This window comes from Miniopterus natalensis, chromosome 20 (genome assembly GCF_054644295.1).
Source record: "Miniopterus natalensis isolate mMinNat1 chromosome 20, mMinNat1.hap1, whole genome shotgun sequence".
Classification (NCBI taxonomy): Eukaryota; Metazoa; Chordata; class Mammalia; order Chiroptera; family Miniopteridae; genus Miniopterus; species Miniopterus natalensis.
In genome coordinates this window covers 12,478,526-12,490,620 of record NC_142100.1, presented here as the reverse complement: position 1 = coordinate 12,490,620, position 12,095 = coordinate 12,478,526, and the positions used below count along the sequence as shown (strand labels likewise).

Below are 12,095 nucleotides of genomic sequence, written 5' to 3'. Positions count from 1 at the left end.
ATATAAAACCTAACACTATAAAACTCTTAGAAGAAAACAAGGGAAAAGCTTCACAACATTGGATTTGGCAAAGATTTCTTACATATGATACCAAATGCTCAGGCATTAAGAGAAAAAATAGACAAACTGAACATCTTAAAAATTAAAAACTTTTATCCATCAAAGGATGCTAAAACAGAATAAAGGCAACCCAAAGAATGGGAGAAAATATCTGCAAATCAAACATCTGAGAAGAGATTAATGCCCAGAACATATAGAGAACTCCTAAAATTTAATAGCAAAAAAAACAAACAAAAAAAGTCAATTAAAAAATGGGCAAAGGACTTGACTAGACATTTCTCCAAAGAAGATATATAAAATGGCCAACATGCATATGAAAAGATGCTCATCATCATTAACTACCAAGGAAATTCAAGTCAAAACCAGAATGAGATATTATCTTACACCCATTAGGATGGGTACTATCAAAAGAAGAAAAAAGAAAACAAGTACTGGTGGATGCAGAGTAATTGGAAGGCTTATCCATTGCTAGTAGGAATGTAAAATGGTGCAGCCATTATGGAAAACAGTATGGTGGTTCCTCAAAAAATTAAAAACAGAATTACCTATGATCCAGCAATTCCACTTCTGGGTATATATTCGAAAGAATTGAAAGTAGGGTCTCAAAGACGTACTTGTACACCCATGTTGATAATATCATTATTCACAATAGCTAAGAGGGAGAAGCAATCAAAGTGTCCACTGATGGATGAATAGATAAGCAAGTTCTGGTATATCCATATAAAGAAATATTATTCAGCCTTAAAAAGGAAAGTAAATTCTTGAACCTTAAAGGTATTATGCTAATTGACATAAGCCAGTCACAAAAGCACAGATACTATATGATTCCACTTATAAGAGGTCGCTATAGTAGTCAAATTCATAGGGACAGAGAGTACAATAGTGGGTGCCAGGAGCTGGGGAAGGGAATATGGAGAGTTGTTGCTTAATTGGTATATAGTTTCAGTTTGGCAAGATGAAAAGTTCTGGAGATATTTTGCACAACAGTGTGAATAAACATAACATTATTGAATTATTAACTCAAAAGATTAAGATGATACATTTTAAGATATATGTATTTTACTATAACTTAAAAAAATGCTAATCAAAACCAAACCAAACATATATTTATAAGATAGAGGAGCATGGAAGGGAGGTGGATGTGGTTGTAGAAGGTGTTGGAACTGCTCAGTGTCTTGACTGTGGTGGTGAATACGTGGACCTAGACAGGTAGAAAATTGTATAGAACTAAATACCCACATACACACAAATGAGTACAAATAAAAGTGGAGAAATCTGAATAAGATAGGTGGATTGTGTCAATGTCAATGTGGTATTTTACTATAGTTTTGTAAAATGTTACCACTGGGAAAAAATGGACAAAGTGTACAAAAGATCTCTCTTTCATTATTTCATTCAACTGCATGTAAATCTACAATTACTTCAATGAGAAACACATATACAAATGGTCTGTTTTTAAAAAACTATATATATTTATGTGTGTGTGTGATAACATTAAGGTAATAAAGGTAAATATCAAAACACCTGTGGCTCTCATAACAAAACAGATTCTTTTCTTGTGCAGGTGATAACATGCATACTCTACAACCAGCAGTCTCTCTGGAGAAACTTTTGTACCTAAGTACTCTAAATATGCAGGTAACTCCTCTATCCAGCAGCCTACCAGACCTCTCTCATCCTTAACTTCTCCCAGCAGAGATCTCCTGATCTGCACACCCATACCTGCTCTACTGGCTGTCTGCCCATCAGAGTTAAGGCCATGTGCTAGTCAGAAGAAGCCAATAGGCTAGGCACAGCAGCCACACTGCCTATGACTTTTCTGGCCTCATTTCCTGGTTCCTTTCTCTCCAATCACTGGTCCAGTCCCTGGCCTCCTTTCTGTTCCTAGGCTGCAGTGGGCACACTCCCACCCAGAGTCCTGCCCTGGATCTTTCCTCAGCTGGAAGTTCTCCCAGATAGTACAGACCATGGCTCCTTCCTTGCCCCCTTCTAGTCTTCACTCAATGTCCCCCTCTCACTGAGGCCTACCCTAACCATCCTACTTGAAAGTTACTTTCCCCAACCTGGCACAACCAATCCCTCTAATACTGATCTATTTTTTTCTTAGCAATTTATTAGTTTATAATTTCCTTTATTGTATGTCTGTCCATCCTGCCCACCAGAATGTAAACTCCAAGAGCTCAGAAATTTTTATCTGTTTTAGTCATGGAGTTTTTTCCAGCTGTGGCTTGGCACTTAGCAAGCACCTAATAAATACTTGCTGTTGTTAATAGCTGGAGAAAGCCCACAGCAAAGGCCCAAAATTCAAACACACCTTCACAGTGTCACTAGCATCCTAGTCTTTGGAAGGTAGGCTCCTCATCTCCTGAAGAGGGGAAACAGATGTCACCAACCACCTCACAGAGCCACCTGCTGCTATTATCTCTACTGCTTTCAACCACAAAAACGTCTCCAGCCTTAAGTAAGCAGTACCACAATGACATCTAATAGGTGTCAGGTGGCTGAGAGATTCAAAACACAGCACAGGAAGGAAGCTGTAGCAATCATGAAACCGCCACCCCCCCTCCCCCCCAAATAAAGTAGAGAGTGACAGGTATATCATTTATAGACCTTAATCACTTCTCCTGCAGCATTTGCCAACACATAATCAAGTTTTGGTAACAGTCACTATCTGTTTCTTCATACTCTTTTCTAATTTTGCAGAACATAAATATTCCTCAAAAATGATCTGCAAAATAGACTTCTATAAATTTAATCATCTCTTCCACCCAGTTCCATTAGAAAATTAAGAGCAATTAAGAACCACATTTCCATTGTGGGGCAGGGATATCTGTTAGCTTAACAACCACAGTTAAGAAAATAATACTATAGTTAATACTGTGTTGCATATTTGAAAGAAGCTTAGAGGGTAAATTGCAAACGTTCTCATCACAGAAAAAAAAATTTTGTAACTATGTTTGGTGCCAAATGTTAACTAGATATTTGGTAATCATTTTGCAATATTTAGAAATACTGAATCATTATGTTGTACACTTGACACTGATATAATGTATTTCAATTATACCTCAACTTAAAAAAAAGAAAATAACAAACCAATGATATTAAATGGAAACTGCATGGCAACATGTTAGCTATTCCAGTTATATGTGCAATGCAAGGCCTGAAGGAGGCTACACAATAAAAACACTGGATTTGCTGAGGTGCCAGGGATTTGGCTAAGGTCTTGAAAAATTTAGATACTTTTTAAACAAACAAAAAATTCAGATACTCTTATCATGTGGTATGTACAGTAAATAAAATGTGTGTGTTTTTTTAGAAAAAGGCACCAAGTCACCAGTTATTCTTTTCCAAATGGTCTGAAAGACAAGTTTTAACAATGTATTTTCCTTTTTGCATTTTCTAATTTTCTAAATTAAATAGGTATTACTTCTATAATAAAAAAATTTTACATTTTACAAACTAAAAATACAAAATCACAATATGCTTCATTCTCCACATTCACACATATACCATAAAAAGTAGCCTAGTATAATTATATATGGCAATTGTCACTAGCCAAAAATAACGGTATTTGTCCTATTCCTTAAAGCTCTAGAATGGAGCTCTAGCATTTTCTAAAGGGAGAAGGCAGAGAGGCTACTCACCAAACAGGTGCTTGGGGAAGGCCCTATGTGGTGGTCTCACTGTCTAATTGAATCTGGGCTCTAGCTGCTCCTTTCACAGTCTTACTGATCCCAGTGGACAGCACAGGAGTCACCCTTCAGCCTTCCTCCCTTATCTCACACTCCACATTCTACCTCAGCAATATATCTGTAACTCAAACTTTCTAGGAGGTGCAAATGTTCCATAGCTTGAGTGGGGAACAGGTTACAGAGTGTATTTGTTTGTAAAAATTCATCAAATTGTACACCCTAGGCCTGTGCATTTCACTATGTAAGTTATACCTAAAAAGTAATGTATGTGTGGCTCTGGCCAGGTAACTTGGTTGGAATAACAAATCGATGTCTTTCTCTCAAATCAATATTTAAAAAAAGGCTTTTAAAAAAGTAATGTATGTGTGTATTACACACACACACACTCAGAATCCAACTATTTCTCACCACCACCATCACCTCCGTCACCACCCTGGTCCAAACTATGGTCATCTCTTGCCTAGATCATTGTGACAGCCTCTTATCAGGCCTCCCTTACTCCCAATCCCAACCTAGTCCCCAAGCAGGGTGAGGAAGATCTCCAAGACCCAAGTCAGACCCTCTGTTTCCATCCCACAGAGAATCAAAACCTTCTAACAGCCCACCAGGTCCTCCCAGTCAGTTCATTGTTCTTCCTCTGGCCTCACCTCTTGGTGCTCTTGCCCTTGTGTTGCTCTAGTCTCACTCAAATCATAAGACATCCTTGCTGTTCCTCAAACCCACCAAGCTGTTCTCTATTCCTGGAATGCTCCTCCCTCAGATGGCAGCCTTCCTTCCCTCCATCAGGTCTGCTGTGAGCAGATACAGTGGTACCCTGTCCAGGTCCCCTCCCTCCGGGAATGAAGCACACTCCCACAGCTGCAAAGTGTGCTTTTTTCTCTCTCTCTACACCATTTGCTATCTATTCTGTTTCATCTATTCCCTTTCCTAAAATGGAAAGCTCTAAGACACAATTATATAAATAGGTTCCTTGGGTAAAGACTTGGGCAGAATGCTTCCCTCTCGTTGTTGGAACTCCCAGCAAATTCTACCAGATAGTCTGATCTATCAGAGGAGCCAGCCAGGATGAACAGGAAGTTTGCTGAAGCAAGTCAACTCTACTAGCCAAGGGTGGCAGACACTGTGGGCTGCCCATCCACCAGCCACCTTCCATCACCCTCCACCCTTCCTCCAATATTCAACACTCACTTGACATTTACTGGGTGCCTACCTTGGTGTGTGCCAAGCACTGTCCAAGGCTCTGGGAATACAGCATTAGCAAAGACAAAGCCTCTGCCCTTCAAGAGCTTACTTTTGGTTGGGAGGTCTCTAGCAGAACCCCAATTTTAGCCAGGTATTTCCCCCTCCCCTATGTAAACCAGCAGGCAATGGTGATAACTGTAAGAGAAGGCAATGAGGAAGACTCAAAGTCCACGACTGGGGCACAGGCCCCTTCCTAAAAGCATTCTGTTGATACCCCATGACTGAAGAGCTCTTGAAAATCAAATGCTAGAGAAGGCTCGCCAAGCATACCTCAAGAGTAATTTGCCAGGTTAGAAGCCTCAGGGCCCTGAGTGGCTACAAAAGCAGCTGTAGGACAACAATATTCAAGCACAAAGGGACTCCTGGTACCAAGCTATATCATGTGGTCTCTGAAAGCTCTTTCCAAGGAGGAAAAGGGTACGCTACCTCTCCAGCACAGAGGTGCCCAGCACAGAGACAGACCAACACTTGGTAATTAGGAGCGAACCTGGGCTCTGGCTGGAGTCTGGGTGTGACACCTAACTCACCCCCTTTACATCTAGTGTAATTCTGGGTAGGTCACCTCATCTTACGCAGCCTATTTCCACCTGCAATTGTACTGGTAGGGATGTTTTCTTTCTACTGCAAGTCAGAGAATTTCAAGGGTAATCTATATATAACAAGTCCTGAGATGCGTCAGCTTCCGGTGTGTTAATTTAGCAGCTTAAGGAGCCACATCCTTCCACCCACCTCTCCTGTAACCCTCAGTGTGAGCCTTGTTCTTATGGTGACAGGCTGACTGCCACATGCATACCTAGTGAAGTCCAGCAGGAGAGAGAAGGACCTCTCACATATCTCTTCTTACCCAATTCCCAGCAGACATCCCCTCTCAGTCTTATTGGCTAGAATGGCATCAAATGGCTGTTCCCCAATGGCTGGCACTCACCCACATACTAGCTTTGGGCTATCAAGACTTGCCCCTGCAGTCTGGCCTGCAGAAGAGGACAGACACCGGAAAAACACTGGGATTCTGCATGAAAGAAATAAGGGGCAGGCAACCCATAATATTTGCAATGCTCCCTATTTCCTATTTAATAATGTGGACACCAACCATGGCCCCACTCACCTCTTTAGGTGTTGCTGCTCATCTTGGTAGGATAATAAAATGTACTTGCATCAATTTTTGGTCCCAGGGCTCATTCCAGACCTGTTTCATGTGCTAGACACCTACGCAGTCTATAGGCAAAAACTCTGGATAAATGAAACAGCCTAGCAATCTCTGGGGAAAAGAGAGGTCAAGGGAGATATAGTCCTCTCTCCATGGTCACTGACAGGACCCAAGATCAATGCAATGGCAGCAGATCCCCTCAGAGGCCAGAGGTCCCTCCAAGCTGTAAACTACAATTCTGTTCATGGAGGGAAAACATCTTTTTGACTACTTCTTAGATAAAAACAAATGTTTAAGAAAACCCCATTTTCAAGCGCCCTCATTCTTAGTCTTTCTCCAGCATACTAAAGAAATAAACTCAGACGCCTGGCTGGGTGTGGCTCAGTGGTTGAGCATCAACCTAGGATCTAGGAGATCGCGCTTCAATTCCTGGTCAGGGCCCATGCCCCAGTTAAGGGCTCGATCCCCAGTCAGGGGCGTGCAAGAGGCAGCCGATCAATGATGCCTCTCTAATCATTGATGTTTCTATCTCTCTCTCTCTCTCCCTTCCTCTCTCTGAAATCAATAAAGATATATTTTAAAAAAGAAAAAAAGAAATAAACTCAGAGAGTGACTCAAATCTACAGTCACCTGCCCCTCTGTTTTCAGTGTCTATCCATCCCTTACCTCCACTACCACCGACCTGTCTCCCTCATCATCTCTCGACTCGGGGAACTGCCTCTGAACTCCTTTGGCGCCTTCTGTAGACACAAGTTGGGTGTCATATCCAGCCTGCTCAGAAACCTCAACTTGCCCCTCCCCTACCCCCCTAAAAGGACATCTAAGCTTCTACCAAGGTGCTTTAGGCTCCACCTACCAGCCCATTCTCCCCTTCACCTGCTCAGTCATGCCCTAACATGCTGTCTCCTCTTAAATGCTCTCAACCCTCCCACAGCAGCGGGGCCTTTTCCACGATCACAGTCCTCCCGTGGTCAAGGCTCAGCCCAAGGGCACACCACAAACCAGGCTCCCCAGGCTGCGGCCAAGGCAGCTCACCCATTTAGTTGCATTCTAGCATGTGGGGTAGGTCCCTCTCCCACCTACTGCACAGCTTTATACACAGGGATACCTTATGCTCCTCTGATCCCCATAAACTTCTCTCCAGAAGGGTCCAATGTTTGGTGTATAAATCAGTTGAAAATCCACATGTGTACCATCCAAGGCAAAATCCCACCCAGTTTTCTTCTGAATCCTCTTCCATATTCTGGTTATTTTCTTAAATCGACCTACAGTCATCAGGCATGAGTCAGTGAGAGACAGTGTAGAGAGAACTCACATTTCCTGAGTCTTCGCAGGTAGAGGGGAGGCAGGTGTTATTGGCTTCATTTAACAGATCAGGAAAAGAAATCAAAAGAAACTTCCCTGACACATTTGGTGAGCAGCAGAGCAGAGATTCAAGAACAAGACTGACTCTAAAATAAAAGGCAAAACTCCTGTCCTCAAGAGACAGATACACAAAAAGGCAAAAAACAGTAAAGATATTCTTATCTAGAGCAGGGTTTCTCAACCCTGGCACTTTGCTGTGGGTGTATATCCTATACACTACAGGGTGCTCAGCAGCAGTGCTGTGCTCTACCCACTAAATGCCAGTAGCTCTCCAACCCCCTCAGTTGTGAAAACCAAAAATGTCTTCAGACATTGTCCTGTTTGAGAACCCCTTATCTAGAGCAACTACAAAGTTTACCTTAACAACCACTGTGATCATAAAATATTTCCATTAGGATCCCTCCCAGCCTACTCTGAGAGAGAGGTCTGTGGTAGTCCTCCAGTAGCTGTGCAGAACCTTTCCATACCCAGTCCTGAATTCATTACTGTACCATCTTCCCCTTCAAACTGACTTATTTTCACTCAGATGCAGAATGTCTCAATAGGATGTCTTAAAATCCTTTCTGGAATGAGACAGGGTAGGGGGAAAAATAATGCAATCACAGGACAGGAGAGAAAACACACCACAATGCAATGTGATTAACTGACAAATTGTCCTATTACTGAAAAATTTCCAAACACCTTTTACAACACTGCCATCAAAGCAGTGTTGAGCCAGAGGCCAAAGGGGGATGAGAATTCTTTCTGTCCTGGTCCTTCTGGTTAGAATGGGTTTCACTGAAGAGCTGAGCAGGAATACTATCTGTCCAGAGGTGAGAATTCCAGAAAAAACTCTAAGGAACAAAGGCCAAGTTATAGGAAGAACCCATCTCAATGAAATTTCCTAAACACTCAAATACAAATTGGGATTTTTCTATAACCAAAATCTCAATCACTTTCACTTTCTAACCAATATATGGATATAACATAACTATGAAATGAACCTTATTTTAGCCAAGCCTAAAATAAAATATAAAGACTACTATAGCTAAGAACAGAGAGTAAAACATGTGTGTATGAACAGTGCCTGGTACCTAACTTCTATATGTTATAAATATTATTAGCTATTATATACGTTAAGGCACTCTTTGGGTCCAGGGTGAAATGATAGGGGTGAGTTTTTATATTTACTCAACTTTACCAAGGTCCAGAAGTGGAATCAATCACAAGAATTTACAGTTAGTAAACGATGGCATCTTGAACCCAATCTGATTTCATTTTCAAGACACATTTCACTGTGATATGACAACTTCAAATTTATTAACTTATTGATTGATCACCATAGAGCAAAGATTCTCAACTGAGGGTGATTCTGGCCACCAGGGGACATTGTCAATGTCTGGATAAATTTTTGGTTGTCACAACTGAGTGTTTATAGGTGGATATGCACCACTGACATCTGATGGGTAGTGGCCAGGGATGCTAACATTCTACAACACACAGAACAATTATATGGTCAACAGTGCTGAGGCTGAGAAACCTTACCTTAGAGGAAAGGTCTTACCACTATTACCAGCCAGGAAAATGAAGACTGAAAGTATGCCTACACCCCAATATATACTTCTTGCTTTGCTTTAAACCTGCCCTATTCTAGCTGCCCTTTCCACCCTGTCTGAATGGATCCCACCATCACAGAGAAACTGCTGGGCTCTCTTGCTCTATCCCTCATTGGACTCTCAGACACCAGAAAAAGTATGTTCAAGCTACATAACAAGTTAGGAGACATAAATACAGAGTAAGGAAGCCAGAAAGTCAACTGATGCAATGTCCAAAGCACCATGGTCTTTTTGGTTTAATCCAAAGTAAGCACCCACCACTCTGGCTTCTGGCTAAGCAGTTCCTACCCCAGCAGCTCTCAGTTTTCACGAGTTTTTAAAGGACTGATCAATAGGACTGGCTAATGATCCAGACAGTTATCATTTCCTTCAAGATAGTGGTAATTTACCCTAACAGGTCTTCTGAACGCTTGATAAGACAAAGGTTGATTTCAGAAGATTTTAAAAGAAAGGAAATTTAACAAAGAACAAGTTTAAAAGAAGTTAAATTCCATTCAGCCACAGTCTCAGTTTTTAAAATTTTTAATTACGTCTTAGATTTCTAAAGCATTTTACAGTCTGGGGTGCACTTCTGTACCTACCTTCCCGATCAAACATCACAATTGTACTGTGAAGAAGGCAGAGCAGATATAATCAAGTTCCATCCTAGGACTATGGATAGCCCACAGCAACAAGGGGCCCAGGCCTACTGCTCTGCCTACTCTGCCAGGCTGGGATGTTGGCTGCTGGCCCAACTATAGACTCTCACTCGTCTGTGCCTAGATAATCACTTAAGAATCCTGACTGATTCTTACACAGGACAGAACTTGTGTCCTACAAAGGAGCCTGTCACAAAGTTAGAAAATATATGGCAGAAGGCTGAAGAGAGACTGGAAAGGATAGACTGACTATACACACACAGTGATCTACGCAAAATTTTATTTTAAAATAAAAATTCCTTCAGATCACTTACACAACGAACTAGTTCATAACGAAATCTTTCCTTTTCTGATTCACAAGCACCATAATTTATAATTACTGAACATTTGCCCAGTTCTCCAGGAAAAGATCTACACTCTACACATCAAGAAATGCTCTTGGAAATCAACACAGGAGAAATGAAACTAAAGTTCACAGCTTTTGCTTTCATGTACAGTAAACCTAGTTGTGTCTTCATAAATTACAGAAATCTCATCTTTCTTACCTGTTTTAGCCAACATATCCTTTATGTGGAAGACATTGCTAAGTGTGGCAGGGAATACAGAGGGAAATGAGGCAGTCCCCATCCTGGGGGTATATGGAAAGTACACCAACAGGGACAGAGCACATCTAGTGGAGTAACTCAGGAGGAATGGTAACAAAAGGAAAAGGTGACCTCACCTGAGCCCTGAAAAATGAGAAAGATATTACAGAAAGGAGAGCACTTCTGACTGAAAGAACACAGATGTTCAGTTCACAGCAACCCCCGGATCAGGTTCAAAACTGAAAAGTTCTATGTACAAAAAAGGAAAAAGCATCTACTCTACTTGCTCTAAAAGAAAACTGTAGCTCCTTGTAGCTGCACTGCAAAGTAGAAATGAGGAACAAGGGGTGACCCTTTGCCTATCAGTAGCCAGAGACAGGCTGGAATCAGGACTACAGGCCTTATGCTGGGGGAATGCTCCCTGGGCTTCAGTGCTGTCAGCATGGGGATGGGGGCTCTCTTCCCTCATCTTCCTGGGGGCCTGGGGGTAGGGGAACCAACTCCTGCAGTTGTGTCAACAGGCAGAACTACGACAAAACTGCTGGTTACCAAAGGCTCTCTGTACCACACAGTCTGTTCTCAACCAGAGGACTGGAAGAATCAGTTCCCCCAGGGTATGCTTTGGAGCCACAGAACTAAGGAAGCCCCTCTCCTAGAACACACTGGTGCCTGATGGGCCCCAACGCAAGTCACCCTGTTACCCCAGCTCAAAATAAACGGGGTTCCTTCGGCTGGGGGACCTCAGCCCTGAGCCACATCCCCCCAACTGGGGGCATTGTCACCAGATCCAGGCCTCAGCCGGAGCATTAACAGCCCCTCCAGTATGGCAGAGATGTGCAGATTTCAGGTATTCACCCCACCAATTAAAGGCTACAAGGGGGGTTGCGCCCAGGTTTCACACATGGAACCATGTGAGCACATCCTGGCTGATGCAGACGAGTGGCAGGAACTGGCTGGCGCCCAAGAGCCGCTCCCCAAAGCCAGGCCGCGGCGCCTCCACGGACCACGGGTGGGCGGCTGAGGGCTCAGCGCAAGTGCTGGGGCGGAGGCGGAGGCAGACTTCGCCGCAACCAAGCGGAGCACGTGCCGGAGCTCGCCGGTCTCCCCGCTCCGAGGACAAAGTCCGTTACCTCCGGCTCCGCGACTCTGGCACCGGGCACCAGGCGTCCGGAGGGAGGCGGGCATGGCCCGCGCGCGGCTCCAACCCGACTCCGGATCCCGATCTGACGCCAGGCTCGGCCTCCCGCGACCCCTGCGTTCACTCACCATTGTGGTTGACCCAGGTCGGCTTCAGGAGCTTCATTGTTCGGCCGCCGCCGCCGCCGGGCTGAGGCGAGAGCCCCGTCCTTCAACGCGCGCGGGCCATGGAGCCACCGCCGCCGCTTCCTCCCGCGCCGCCCGCCCTCCAGCCGCCGCCCGCTCCGCGCCCTCAATGCCGCCACGCCATCGCCGGCTCGCGCCCTAGGCCGCCGCCACAGCCGCCCCCCGCGCTCGGCCGCCACCGCCGCCGCCACAGCCGCATCCCCTGCGCCGCTCCTCCTCCGGCGGCTCCCGGGCAACGCCGGAAGTCACGGCGCGCACCTGCCAAATCGCCCCGGCGGGAAACCGCTCCCCGCGCGGACGGGGCCGCCCAGGCTCCTCTGCGGGCAGGGGCAGCGCAGGGCTGCTCCGCTTCGGGTGCCAGCCCTGGCGCAGCGGCGGACGAGGGGGAGGGTTGGCTGGGACCTCCACGGAAGAGCGGGGCCTCGATTTGCAGCCCAGGCCAGCTGTGC

At 44.5% G+C, this 12,095-nt stretch overlaps 1 protein-coding gene across 2 annotated transcripts in view; it reads right to left on the bottom strand.

The window, feature by feature from the left end:
- Positions 1-11,709, bottom strand: part of HIRA (histone cell cycle regulator) — a 73,104-nt gene extending 61,395 nt beyond the window's left edge. For both annotated transcript variants that reach the window (XM_016204348.2, XM_016204349.2), the window contains exon 1: positions 11,590-11,709. In XM_016204348.2, coding sequence (XP_016059834.2) covers positions 11,590-11,626 — 37 coding nt within the window. In that variant the 5' untranslated portion in view covers positions 11,627-11,709. The remainder of the gene's footprint in view (positions 1-11,589) is intronic.
- Between the last annotated feature and the right edge of the window lie 386 nt (positions 11,710-12,095).